Genomic DNA, 15,162 nt, shown 5'->3' with positions numbered 1-15,162 from the left:
CCGAATGATGGACAATTCTAGCATTATTAAGAATAACTATTTGATCTGTTATACTCGATTCTTTAAATTTTGCTTCAAGGTTAATTAGCGTAAAGTTAAAATACCCGCCATTTAAATCTATTATTAGTAAAGGTAACAAGATACCTGGAATTCGCTGTATATCATACAGTTTAAAGGTTTAAAGTCAAAACCCCCTTTGGCTACACTCATGGAGTTTTTTTTTGTTTTATAATTTACTTTGAAGAGGTGTTTTTTAGCTTCAAACCCGCTGGAGGGTTTTTTAAGCACAAACCCATTTGAATGGGGTTTAAAGTCCTCTGGAGTGGGTTATTGAACACAACCCCCCCCCCCTTGGCTACGCTCATAGAATGTCCAAAGACAATCTATGACTCCCGAATTAATAGTTAAAAAAATACTTAACAGTATGAGTGCGTATGGAAATTATATAAAATATTTAAAAATGTGAGAGCGCGGTGGCTGAAGGGGTTAAGAGCTTGGCTTCCAAACCTGGGGTCCTGAGTTCGAATCTCGAAATTCGGGATTTTTAGGGCCCCCTGAGTCCACCCATCTCTAGTGGGTACGTGACTTTAGTTAGGGAAAGTAAAGGCGGTTGGTCGTTGCGCTGGTCACATGAAGCCAACTCTTTAATCGTTGGCCAAAGAGATGACCTTAACATCATCTGCCCCATAGATCGCAAGGTCTGAAAGGGGGAACTTGACTTTTACATTTTTAAAAATATGGGAGACAGAGAAAAAAATCTAGTTGTAAAAAAAATAATTGTAGGCCTAAAAATAGAGGAAGACGATTTAAACACAAGATAACAACCTCTCTTGATATTTACACGTCCCCAAGTACGCCATGTTAAATTTAATCTGGCGTCAGATACATTTATAAACATGTTCCATGTAACTTTGTGCCACATGATCTTCGTTTCTGACTTGCAGCAGAAATCAACATTTTTGTGTTCAGATGATATAGAGAACAATATCTAGCTATCTTGATATCAAGGGTAGGATTCATGTCGGGTTTAAGTAAGCTGATACCCTGTGCAGGATTCTTATGGAGGCTCCTAACTTCTTTTGAAGTCTACAATGAAAATACATTTCATTAGCGGCCCTCGAAAGAGGAATAGCCGATATTAGTTTTCAGTAGTCTGTCTTTTTAAAATCAACTCTGCAAGCAGGTGTTTTTTTTTCATAAATTTACACCACTTTTCAATGAAAAAATTCAGGGGAGGTAAGTTACTTCTAAAAATAAAAGTCTGATACTTCTTAATTAATAATTAAAGCTTCATTCTTAGATTCCGCGTATTGGTAAAAGAAAAAAAAATGCATCAAAGGTCACAATGGAAAAAGTATCAATGGCTGATTTTCAAATATATTTCCCATTTATTAACTAACACATTGAATTAAATACTGATTTAACTTTTGTTTTTTAAATGATTTTTGATACGAGCTTCGCTTAATTTATAAACGGCTATTTTATAACACGAATTCCTAACATATCCTCATTATACATACTATGATAATGGTGGAAACATACAAATGATAAAGCCCATTAACCAGATCTAGATTTAGATATAAATGTATAAATAATTTGAACAATTTTTCAAAAGGTTTAGATAATAGTGAACAAATAGATGCTATCTTACTAGATTTTTCTAAGGCCTTTGACTAAGTTCACCACCATAGTTTGCTTAAAAAATTAAAATATTTCGGCATTAATGGTCCACTGCATCAGTGGATTAAAGACCTTCTGATAGGGAGAGAACAAACTGTAATAATAAATGGCTCTAAATCAACACAGATAACAGTAAACTCAGATGTACCTCAAGGAACAGTCTTGGGTCCACTACTATTTTTAATTTACATAAATGATTTACCAAATTGCATTACTTCAGAAACAAAAGTCAGATTATTTGCAGATGATTGCATAATATATAGAACAATAAAAACAACACAAGACACAGATATTTTACAAATAGAATTAGATGAATTACAGAAATGAGAATCAAATTGGAGCATGTCTTTCCATCCAGAAAAATGTCAGTTGTTAAGAGTAACAAAAAAACTAAAACAAATTAATTCCACTTATCTTATTCATGGCAAACCAGTAACACAGACTAAAAACGCAAAATACCTAGGTGTTATAATAAATGAAAAACTGTCATGGAATCCACATATTGATGAAACTACAAAAAAAAAAAAAAAAAACAAAGCATTAGGATTTATTAAAAGAAATTTCTATAAATCAAATAAGAACATAAAACTAAAATGTTACTTAACCTTGGTTAGGCCAATAATAGAATATGCATCCTCTGTTTGGGACCCCTCAACTCAAGAAAACATTAAGAAACTAGAACAGACACAAAATAGAGCAGTGCGATTCATAACAAACGAATATTCACATTTGACTAGAGTAACACCTTTAGTAAAATCACTAAATTTAGAAAGCCTTCAGGACAGAAGGCTCAAAAGTAAAGTAGCAATAATACATAAAACACTGAACCATGATCTTCAAATACAAAAACAAAATTTAATAAAATACTCTGAAAGACATAAAGATAAAGGCACATTCCTCGTCCCATATGCTAGGACAAATTTGTACAAATACTCCTTCTTCCCTAGTGCTATTAGAGCATGGAATGGGTTGCCTGAGCTAGCCAGGAAAACCAGTGACTTGGCAGAATTTAAGTCATTGGTTAATATGCTTATCTTATCTTATATAATACAGACGTTACTTCAAAAAAGAAGATGATTACGTCCTACGCGTCATGCATTTAGTCATGCATATATGCATATATATATATGTAAATAGCAGGGCCGAACTTAACATTTTACAAATAAACATTTTACAAACACTAAGGCCCAAGGCCGGACTTACGCATTGTGAGGCCCTATTCGAAACGGATTTTGCGGGGCCAAGTTTGGGTAGGAAAGCGGATAATAAGTAAAATTTAAGAGTTTGTATTAGAAAATAAATTCGTCCATTCATTTTATTCATTCTTTACTATGTACAGAATTACTTTACGAGCCTTGCGTATAGCAAAATTATACAGTATATCATAATAATTATGTTTCCTACATAGAATTACCAAATGTTTCAATCTATCTTTGAGAATTGTTGACTGCCTGGTAAATTGACATGAGGGCGCGGGAAATCTGTTTTAAGTTAAAAATTGTTCAATTTAATAATTTATACACCTTGAACTATCGCGGGTCCTATGAAAGTGCGGATCCTTTGAAAGTGGTCGCATAGGTTGCAGTGGCCTAAGACCGGCTATGCAAAATAGCGGCGTATGCTACGCCGCCGGTCGACTTGTTGTTATTAATAAAATAAAAATTATCTACTTGTATAGAGCTTGATGTAGGGATAATAGCGATACTAAGAATATTTTTTATGTCATATGGGAGAGAAATTAGGGCATTTTATGTGTATAAAATTGGACCATAGAAAATGTCTAACCCTAACCCTAACCTTAACCCTAACCCTAACCTTAACAGACCCAAAAAAATGTCAATGTGTCATTAATTCATCCTAACTCTATGACTAGAATAGATTGGAGCTTGTCATTTGTAACAGTTCTTCTTTATTATATGCTTTTCAAAATCATTGCTTTATTAGTAGTAGATCATGTGAAGTTCCCCTTTCAGAGCTTGTGGTCTAAAGGGGAGATGATGCAAAGGTCGTCTGTTACTACGTTGCATGCAAACTAAAATTGGAATGAAATCAAACAATGTGGAGAATTAGATCATAAGGTTAAATAGCAAGTCTATAACATTAGTCACATTGCTACCTTTTAAACAATGTCTAGATCTAAACTTGATACAGTGTAGTCGAAAATATATATCCCTAACCCTAACCCTACCCTAACCATACCCTAACCCCATCGACTCGACATAGATCTACTTGTAGTAGATGGACAGCCTCGCTGTTCTTAGGTGATCAGTTAACGCAGCTCTGCTTTCAAGGGAGCTCTAGCTCAAATCTTTATTCCAGAAGAGTTAGAAGAGTCTTGTAATTGATGAAGTGTTGTCCTGTTTGCTTTTAAGTGAAAATAACACCAAATACTTTTTGGAAATTGTATTACTTTAAAAGATAAAAACAAGACCATGGCTTGAATATTGATGGTCCATGGATGAATTCAATTCTTTTGTAATCTTGTTCTTGCTAGGGTTAATAACACTCATTTTCTCTCTCATTCTTTCTACACTCTCAACCCAACCCCCTTCACTCTCTTTTCCTTTTTCTTCCTCCCTCCATTTATTTCTCTCTCACCCCTCCTGTCACAGCTTTCCTATTGTATTTATAATTATATAGAATCTACCTTAGGTCTCGATACGACTAGGTGTCCCTGGTTCAGTTCTAGTTAACGAAATAAAACAATTAAACCACTAGATCAAACACATAAACTTTAATCAGCTTTACTGCATATCACACACGCTGGTCTCATTCTGACAACAAAACACACTTCCGGTCATTCGCGCAGATTGTAAAAATAGATTATACATACATACACACATTCATTCGTGACACCTCCCCTACTTCTCCCTCACTGCTTCTCCCTCTCTGGTTCTCCATCACTTCTTCTCCCTCTCTGCTTCTCCCTCACTGCTTCTCCCTCTCTGGTACTCCCTAACTGCTTCTCCCTCTCTGGTACTCCCTCACTGCTTCTCCCTCTCTGGTACTCCCTCACTGCTTCTCCCTCTCTGGTACTCCCTCACTGCTTCTCCCTCTCTTCTTCTCCATCACTTCTTCTCCCTCTCTGCTTCTCCATCACTTCTTCTCCCTCTTTGCTTCTCCATCCCTTCTTCTCCCTCTCTGCTTCTCCCTCATTGCTTCTCCCTCTCTGGTACTCCCTCACTGCTTCTCCCTCTCTGGTACTCCCTCACTGCTTCTCCTTCTCTGGTACTCCCTCATTGCTTCTCCCTCTCTGGTACTCCCTCACTGCTTCTCCCTCTCTGGTATTCCCTCACTGCTTCTCCCTCTCTGGTACTCCCTCACTGCTTCTCCCTCTCTGCTTCTCCCTCACTGCTTCTTCCTCTCTGGTTATCCCTCACTGCTTCTTCCTCTCTGGTTCTCCCTCACTGCTTCTCCCTCTCTGCTTCTCCCTCACTGCTTCTCCCTCTCTGGTTCTCGCTCTCTGCTTCTCCCTCTCTGGTTCTCCCTCACTGCTTCTCCCTCTCTGCTTCTCCATCACTTCTTCTCCCTCTCTGCTTCTCCATCACTTCTTCTCCCTCTCTGGTTCTCCCTCACTGCTTCTCCCTCTCTGGTTCTCCCTCACTGCTTCTCCCTCTCTGGTTCTCCCTCACTGCTTCTCCCTCTCTGGTTCTACCTCTGCTTCTCCATCACTTCTTCTCCCTCTCTGGTTCTCCCCCTCTGCTTCTCCCTCTCTGCTTCTCCATCACTTCTTCTCCCTCTCTGCTTCTCCATCACTTCTTCTCCCTCTCTGGTTCTCCCTTACTGCTTCTCCCTCTCTGGTTCTGCCTCTCTGCTTCTCCCTCTCTGGTTCTCCCTCACTGCTTCTCCCTCACTGCTTCTCCCTCACTGCTTCTCCCTCTCTGCTTCTCCCTCTCTGGTATGCCTTCTCTCCCTCTCTTACCCCTTCCCTCTTTGTCCCTCACTGCTTCTCCCTCACTGCTTCTCCCTCACTGGTATGCCTTCTCTCCCTCTCTCATCCCTTCCCTCTTTCTTTGCTTTCTTATATTTATTTTTTTCATTTTTAAATTAAATTTTTTAGAACTAACGAGACGAGGTGGTCGAGGAGTAAAGTGCCTGACTGCCTATACCAAGCGTCCCTTGTTCAAATTCCGGAGTGATTCTTGATATTTTTATTTCAGAATTTCACATCCTAAAATTTCATAAACTAGTAGAGTAGTAGATCATATAACACTATTGTAAACATTGGAACAAGGAACAAGTGCTTTCCCCGCCTAGACTTAACCTGTAAGGCAGTGTTTCCCAAACTGTGTTCCGCTTGAATAGGTTTTCCACGAACTACTGTAATAATTAACTAGTAATCGACCAGGAAAATTCACCTCTCTTTAAAAAATACTCACAATGTACGATGTTTTCGTAAAGGAAAAAGTAATCGTATTCGAATATCCCGAGAAATCGTATTCGATTATTCCAAAATCATCATCGTTAGGCAAACCAGTTCAATACCTTAGCATATCGAGCGATGGAACCAAAAATCGTTAAACCCAAGGCTAGATCGTGAAGAATTAGATGCATATCAGAAGAAAAACTCAAGCAATCAAACAACTAAACAATATAGGCGACAACTGCTGTAGCCAATAGCCCGTCCCAAATTCAATGTGCCTTCAAAATAACAATTTCTGCATTTCTAAAGTCACCTCAAACTTGTTCTAATGGTAAACACTGAAGCATCAAACCAAACACTCGAGCACCAGTTAGACGAGGACAAACAAATAAGTGTGTAGGTATGGACTGTGCAGCAGTCATCTGAAATTGTTGACATTTTGTTTCTACGTAGGACATGATTCTGTTGACTTCACTAGAAGTTGTGTGTTTTTTGTGTGTATATGTGTCACATAGTCTACCTTAGAATAACCTGACAGTTAGTGACGTGAGTCTACTTAGTCTACCTTAGAGTAACTTGAAAGTTAGTGACGTGTGTTTACATAGTCTACCTTAGAGTAACCTGACAGTTAGTGACGTGAGTGTACTTAGTCTACCTTAGAGTAACTTGAAAGTTAGTGAAGTGTGTCTACTTAGTCTACCTTAGAGTAACTTGAAAGTTAGTGACGTGAGTCTACTTAGTCTACCTTAGAGTAACTTGAAAGTTAGTGACGTGAGTCTACTTAGTCTACCTTAGAGTAACTTGAAAGTTAGTGAAGTGTGTCTACTTAGTCTACCTTAGAGTAACTTGAAAGTTAGTGAAGTGTGTCTACTTAGTCTACCTTAGAGTAACCCGACAGTTAGTGACGTGAGTCTACTTAGTCTACCTTAGAGTAACTTGAAAGTTAGTGACGTGTGTTTACATAGTCTACCTTAGAGTAACTTGAAAGTTAGTGACGTGTGTCTACTTAGTCTACATTTGAGTAACTTGAAAGTTAGTGACGTGTGTCTACTTAGTCTACCATAGAGTAACCTGACAGTTAGTGACGTGTGTCTACATAGTCTACCTTAGAGTAACCCGACAGTTAGTGAAGTGTGTCTACATAGTCTACCTTAGAGTAACCTGACAGTTAGTGAAGTGTGTCTACATAGTTTACCTTAGAGTAACTTGAAAGTTAGTGACGTGTGTCTACATATTCTACCTTAGAGTAACCTGACAGTTAGTGAAGTGTGTCTACATAGTCTACCTTAGAGTAACCTGAAAGTTAGTGACGTGTGTTTACATAGTTTACCTTAGAGTAACTTGAAAGTTAGTGACGTGTGTCTACATAGTCTACTGTAGAGTAACCTGAACGTTAGTGAAGTGTGTCTGCATAGTCTACCTTAGAGTAACCTGAAAGTTAGTGACGTGTGTCTACATAGTCTACGTTAGAGTAACTTGAAAGTTAGTGACGTGTGTCTACTTAGTCTACCTTAGAGTAACTTGAAAGTTAGTGACGTGTGTCTACTTAGTCTACCTTAGATTAACTTGAAAGTTAGTGACGTGTGTCTACTTAGTCTACCTTATAGTAACCTGACAGTTAGTGACGTGTGTCTACTTAGTCTACCTTAGAGTAACCTGACAGTTAGTGAAGTGTGTCTACATAGTCTACCTTAGAGTAACTTGAAAGTTAGTGACGTGTGTTTACATAGTTTACCTTAGAGTAACCTGACAGTTAGTGACGTGTGTTTACTTAGTCTACCTTAGAGTAACCTGACAGTTAGTGACGTGTGTCTACATAGTCTACCTTAGAGTAACCTGACAGTTAGTGACGTGTCTACATAGTCTACCTTAGAGTAACCTGAAAGTTAGTGACGTGTGTCTACATAGTCTACCTTAGAGTAACCTGACAGTTAGTGAAGTGTGTCTACTTAGTCTACCTTAGATTAACCTGACAGTTAGTGACGTGTGTCTACTTAGTCTACATTAGAGTAACCTGACAGTTAGTAAAGTGTGTCTACATAGTTTACCTTAGAGTAACTTGAAAGTTAGTGACGTGTGTCTACATATTCTACCTTAGAGTAACTGAAAGCTAGTGACGTGTGTCTACATAGTCTACCAAGAGTAACCTGACAGTTAGTGAAGTGTGTCTACATAGTCTACCTTAAAGTAACCTGACAGTTAGTGACGTGTGTCTACATAGTCTACCTTAGAGTAACCTGAAAGTTAGTGAAGTGTGTCTACATAATCTACCTTAGAGTAACCTGACAGTTAGTGACGTGTGTCTACATAGTCTACCTTAGAGTAACCTGACAGTTAGTGACGTGTGTCTACATAGTCTACCTTAGAGTAACCTGACAGTTAGTGAAGTCTGTCTACATAGTCTATCTTAGAGTAACCTGACAGTTAGTGAAGTGTGTCTACATAGTCTACCTTAGAGTAACTTGAAAGTTAGTGAAGTGTGTCTACTTAGTCTACCTTAGAGTAACCTGACAGTTAGTGAAGTGTGTCTACATAGTCTACATTTGAGTAACCTGACAGTTAGTGAAGTGTGTCTACATAGTCTACATTTGAGTAACCTGATAGTTAGTTAACTGTGTCTACATAGTCTACCTTAGAGTAACCTGACAGTTAGTGACGTGTGTCTACTTAGTCTACCTTAGAGTAACCTGACAGTTAGTGCTGCTTCTGCTACTTACACTAGTACTAAGCTTCCTAGTTCTTAAACTATTCAATAATAACCAACATAAACAAGTGAATCAATATATAACTTGGAGATGCAGTTCGCTTTACGTAACTCTTCGTAGCATACAAAGAAGAGATAAATCTAGATCCAGTGGCGTCGCTAGAAGGTAAGAGGGATGCGGACTGCACTGGGTGACATTCATAATGTGATACACAGGTGACGGAATGGCAGAGACCAAGAAATTGAAAAAAAAATCTACGCACATTTAATATTTTTACTTATGAATATAATTAGTTCCTTCTGTCTCGGAAGACAATTTGCACAAATGCTCCTTTTTCCCTAGTGCTATTAGAGCATGGAATGGGTTGCCTGAGCAAGCCAGGAAAACCAACTACTTGGCAGAATTCAATTCATTGGTTAACATGCATTACTAGTTGCATAGGACTTAATTATCTTCTTTTTTAAAGTAACGTCTGTATTTTGGTTTTGGTTTCGTCTTAAGACAAGGCAGAATCTGTAGTGACTAATCAAGCCAATTCTAGAGTGGCGGACTTTGCCACAGTTCGTGCATGTATATGCATCTGTTTTAGGGCTAGCTTTTTTTTTCTTTCTCTTGACTAAGGCAGCTTCGTTTCTTTTGCTCTCGGCGAGGCTCGTACCAGCGCTCACTGTCTGTTTCCATGCTGTTCGGTCTTGGTCTATCTCCTCCCACATACTTTCGTTGATGCTTGTGGTTCTCGTGTCTGCTTGCAGGCATCTCTGTAGGTTAGTCTTGGGCGCGTCTGGGAAAATGCGAAATTGACTACGGCAACCAAAATCTTAGTCTACAATGCCTGTGTTCTGAGCACTCTTCTATATGGTAGTGAGAGCTGGGCAACATACTTGCGTCAAGAGCATAGATGAAATAGCTTTCACTTACTCTGCCTTTGACGCATAATGTGCATCTCCTGGTGGGCTCATGTCTTTAACCAGGACGTTTTCAAACTGGCCAATTTGCACAGCATCTATGCTTTTCTGACACAGAAGACTACTCTGGCTCGGTTATGTCACCCGCATGCCAGATGGATGAATCCTTAAAGACATTCTATATGCTGACCTTGCAGAGGGTGTCAGACCCAAGAATGACCTCCAGGTCCTGGTTTTGTGTTTCAGTAAAGTGAGTAGGACAACGATGGATCTTGTAGTAAAGTTTATTTTGGGAAAGTGAGTAGGGCAACGATGGATCTTGTAGTAAAGTTTATTTTGGGCAAAGGGCGATGGTGGGGGACACCATTAGCTAATCGCACCGTGTGACACCAACCCAACTGACGCCTCTGCCTAGATCTCGACATTATTGAACCCAACACAATATAAAACGTAATTAATCTCCCTAATAGACTAATAAACGTATGCCAATGAGAGAGCACTCTAAGCTGCTTAGCTACACTTAGACTTAGACGAATGAAGTGACAATTTGTTTTCTTTATAAATGTATAAATTAAAAAGTTCAGATTTAACTAGTTGCGTTGGGTAGGTTTTGCCTTGTATGTAGCGAGTGCGTCTCTCTTTGCTCTGATGAGAGGTGCTGAAATAGCTGATTTAGAGTCAAACCAATCATTTTGTTTTGTAATTTTTCTTCCAAAGATTTTCAGGGAAGTCTTTTGTATGGTGGACTTGAGGTGTTCCCATTTTTCTGTTGCTGTATTTCCAGAGACATTTTTATACTCGAGTTCAAAAGATTCCGCAAACTGTATTTGGAGATCAGGGTGGCACATCTTGCTTACATCCGATTGGGGTCTTCCAATCTGCTTGGTATGGTGGATTTTTTAAGGAAGATGATTGATCTTACAACATACCAAGGAGTGATCTGTGTCGCAGTCTGCACTATGATAGGACCTGGTAAGCTTGACAAATTTTAAGCACTTTTGTCTTACCATGATTAGGTCTAGTTGGTGCCAGTGTTTGCAGCGAGGGTGCCGCCAAGATACTCTGTGCTGTGATTTAGTCTTGAGATAGGTATTAGTGACACAGAGGAAGTGTAGTGAGCAAACCTCGAGGAGCCTTTGTCCATTTTCCTTTACTTTTCCGACACCAAAACGCCCAATACAGCTGTCCCATGCAGAGTTGTCAGATCCAACGCGTGCATTGAAGTCGCCGAGGATGATAACCTGTTCTGTATTTGGGATCTCGCTGAGAGCAGACTAAAGGTTGTCATAGAACATGTCTTTGGCCTCTGGTGTGGAACTCAAAGTAGGAGCGTAGGCACTTATCAAAGTCACGTGTCCAATAGATGTGTTAAGGCGTAGTGATAGGAGTCTTCCTGAACCGTTGCACTTCAGCTCTACTGTGTTCAGCAGTTTGTTCTTAAATGCGAAACCAACGCCATGTTCCATTACTTCACTTTCGGCTTTGCCTTGCCAGAAGAAGGAGTAGTCTTTTTCTTTGATTGAACCAGAGTCAGCTTAACGAGTTTCCTGGAGGGCGGCAATGTCTACTTTGAGCCTGGACAGTTCATCGTTTATTTTTGCGGATTTTCTGGCATCTTCTATGTCCAGAAAGTTTTCATTAAGTCCAGTTTGTTAAGTATGCACATTCCATTTGCCCAGTTTAAAAGTGGAGCTCCTCTCCAGATCTTCTAAAACAATGCAAATCTACACTAATCCAACCTCTACACGAACTGCTTTACAAATGTTGGCAAGAAGGTGCTGTGCCACAAGACCTGCGGGATGCTAAAATCGTTACATTGCATAAGAACAAAGGTGACAGAAGAGACTGCAACAATTACAGGGGAATCTCCCTCCTAAGTATTGTAGGCAAAGTCTTTGCTTGAGTGATACTTCCCAGGCTACAAAAACTCGCTGATCGGGTCTATCCAGAATCACAATTCGGCTTTCACTCAGGGAGATTCACGATTGACATGATTTTCTCCATCCACCAACTTCAGGAAAAGTGCAGAGAACAAAGGATGCCTTTTTATATTACGTTCATTGACCTGACAAAGGCCTTCGATCTAGTTAGCAGAGATGGCCTCTTTAAAATTTTACAGATAATAGGCTGTCCACCCAAGCTACTAAATGTAATCGTATTTTTCCACCAAAATATGATGGGTACAATGTAACTCAACGGTGCCAGCTCCGAAAGTTTCAGTATAAACAGCGGAGTTAAACAAAGATGTGTCCTGACCCCAACGCTCTTTGGAATACTATTTTCACTGCGTTTTACAAATCCACCGAAGGCATCTATCTCCATTTCAGATTTGATGGCAAACTCCTAAATATTGCCAGACTGAGGGCCAAATCTAAAATCAGAGCCACCCTCGTAAGAGATATGTTATTCGCGGATGACGCAGAGATAGTGGCACACACACAAGAGGAATTTCAGTCACCAATGTCCCGCTTCTCTCAGGCCTGTAAAGAATATGGCTTAACAATTAGCACGAAGAAAACAAACGTTATGGGACCACTTGCTACAGCACCACCCTCCATCCTCATAGACGATAACAAGTTGGACGCCGTAAACGAATTCTGCTATCTGGCATCCACAATTAAAGATGACCTGTCCCTAGAAGAGGAGATAATAAAACGCATAGGGAAGGCTGCATCGACCTTCGCTAGACTCAGGCCAAGAGTTTGGGAAAACCAAAAGCTCACTACAGTGACCAAAATGGAAGTCTACAAGGCAAGCGTTATGAGTACACTGCTGTATGGCAGTGAATCATGGACCACCTACGCAAAGCAAGAGAGAAAAACTAAACTCATTTCATTTGCGATGTCTCCGTAGGATCTTGAAAATCACTTGGAAAGAAAAAGTGTGCAATACTGAGATCCTTGCGCGAACAGGTATTCCCAGCATATTTACAGCCCTCAGACAAAGCCGCTTGCGCTGGCTTGGACATGTTCGCCAGATGGAGGACAATCGCATCCCGAAAGTCATCCTCTACGGACAACTTGCGACCGGCTCAAGAAAAACTGGTCGCCCACACCTCCGTTACATAGATGTAATAAAACAGGACCTCAAATCAGTGAACATCAATACTGACCATTGGGAAGACCATAGACCATACCAGATGGAGAGAGACAGTGACCAAGAAAGCTATGGACAGTGAAAGTACATGGGTCTCAGCTCAGGAAGAAAAACGTACAATACGAAAAATGGCCAGCTCCACTACCACCGTAGCAAAAGCCACTTTGATCTGCGATATTTGTGGATATTTAAGGATTTATTTTCTTCTATAATTTTTGTAGACAAAATCGGTTTAGGTAGTTGATCCCACTAAAACTTACTTTATAGACATATAACGGTAATAGTTCTATTTCTGTAGTTTCAAGTGAAGCCATTTAAGCATGAATTTCAACCTCTAATTATCAATCAATGAATATTTTAAGATATCAATAGCAGCCATTGTTGTCAATGTACACCAGACACTGAGGGTTGTCTCGTCAACAAAAGCCGAATCCATTCATTGTCTGGGCATTTAAAAAAAAAGTTCAATAAAGATCAACAGATCCGAAGAAAGAAAAGGCCTTTTCATAGTCGGAGAACTTAAACAAGAAAGAAAATAGTTTGAACCCAAAAGTGTCTTGAACTACGACACAGCTCAAACCAGATCTGACTAGTTTGTGTCAATGTCGTGAAGGTAGCAATAGTTGAGACTAATCTCGTGACAAGAAATCGGTTTCCACTTGACGGATATAATCATCTTATTTGTCTTTATACAGTGGAGAGTGATACTTTATGTTCGACTGCCTCATTTAAAGTAAAAAAAAAAAAACATCATGAAAAGCTAAATTAACATAGAATTAACAAAGGGAAATTAAGAAAAGGTATGTTTTCATCACGTTATATGCCAACCTATACATTCCTTTGTACCTACTAACCCAGCATCATTCTACCAACTTACTAATACACCAATTCCTTACCTGCATGCATGTTTATCCAATCTGTCTCTCTTTTTTTTTATATGTCTATCAACAATTAATTCATTAAAGTACATAACTGTACTAAATTATCTGACAATCTAATTATCAGTAGTTCTGTCTAGCTCCAACTTGACTAGATGATCCAGTAGTGGGCTCTGTTGAGGTGATAGTGTTTTTGTTTTATAAAGCGTTTATCAACTCACTCTATTTGTCTGTCTGTCTGTCTGTCTGACCAAAACTTTGTACACATTATTTCTCCGACACCCAATCTCGGATCAAGCTGAAATTTTGCACAAATATTTCTTTTATACGACACCACAAAATCAACTTTAAAAAATTGACCTATTAAAAATTAACTATTGTTTATAAATTACTTTGTCTGGTATCTCAAACAAGGGAAAGAAATAGTACTTGAATGAAGTGGCAGTATAAGCTAAGTTAGTTCACTTTAGAGATCGTCCTCTGAGGGTTATTATACATTTAATTACATGACTGATTCAAACTAATTGATACACTTAATCATCCAAGTTCCCCACACAGTCAGATTGTCTTTCTAACCGATGCGAAAACAACCCTCCAAAGCTTGCAAAACTCCGATTCCTATTATATTAAAAACCTAGAACAGCACTTACAAAGATCAACAACAAGAAAAAAACTTATTCAATGGATACCAGTTCATATACAACTAGAAGGAAATTAGAAGGCTGACACACTCGCTAAGAGTGGGAGAACTAACACACTAATAAACTCTGCACTCTATCCAGAAGTATTGAAGAGATTAATTTTAAATAAAATAAGTGAGAAATGGACGAGCTCTCATCCAAACCACAAGAAAGATGACGCTTACTATAAGCTATCCCGACAAGACCAACGTCTAATCTTTCGACTCAGGACCGGACACAACAGAATGTGACAACACATGTACCGGAAGCTCAAAATTGGAACCAGTGAAATCTGCCGATGTGGAGTGTCAACAGAGAATGCCGACCACGTCCTCCAAAACTGCTCTCTTTACCAAGAGGCCCGTATAAGACACTGGCCCCAAAACACTCCAAAAGAAAGAAAACTATATGGAGAGCTCCCTGATTTGGAAACCACTGCGCAGTTCATCTCTTGTATTGGTCTAGTCATATGAACACTCCAACATAACAATGAGAACGATGAAGAACAATAATGAAATTTATAAAAAATGAAACAATATCTTGCACAATGGGCTATGATGGACTAATGCGTTTCGTTTTTTTGGTTTAAAACTAGAATTATGAATTGGGCCGGAAGTGCCTTTTTTCCTTATATATCTTTTGCATTTTTGAGTTCTCTCTTTAAATTAAACTGACATTATTATGCTATAATTTTAAGTGTTCCTAATAGAGAGAAATTCTGCACAAAAATACGGGTAGTTGTGATTAAACCCGATAGAGGTTATAGAAAGAAATGACCTGAAACAAGCGCCTGAAACTACACATTTACAGTACTTTATTTGATGAGTCTTTTACCCAAGATCTGTGTATTTTTTT

The 15,162-nt window shown here is 39.0% G+C and overlaps 1 protein-coding gene across 3 annotated transcripts in view; it reads left to right on the top strand.

Moving 5' to 3' along the window:
* The window catches only part of LOC106065819 (galactoside 2-alpha-L-fucosyltransferase Sec1-like), a 76,960-nt gene that overhangs the window by 22,025 nt on the left and 39,773 nt on the right, over positions 1 to 15,162 (top strand). The window contains exon 1 of one of the 3 annotated variants that reach the window (XM_056015067.1): positions 873 to 1,236. The exons of 1 other annotated variant lie outside the window; for it this stretch is intronic. In XM_056015067.1, the coding sequence (XP_055871042.1) occupies positions 1,218 to 1,236 (19 nt within the window). In that variant the 5' untranslated portion in view covers positions 873 to 1,217. Of the gene's footprint in view, positions 1 to 872; positions 1,237 to 12,966; positions 13,550 to 15,162 lie in introns of those variants that run through there. One more of the 3 variants, XM_056015068.1, reaches the window with a different exon arrangement.

This window comes from Biomphalaria glabrata, chromosome 17 (genome assembly GCF_947242115.1).
Source record: "Biomphalaria glabrata chromosome 17, xgBioGlab47.1, whole genome shotgun sequence".
NCBI lineage: Eukaryota > Metazoa > Mollusca > Gastropoda > Planorbidae > Biomphalaria > Biomphalaria glabrata.
Note: the sequence above shows the minus strand (reverse complement) of the source record. Positions and strands in the feature narration are given on the sequence as shown.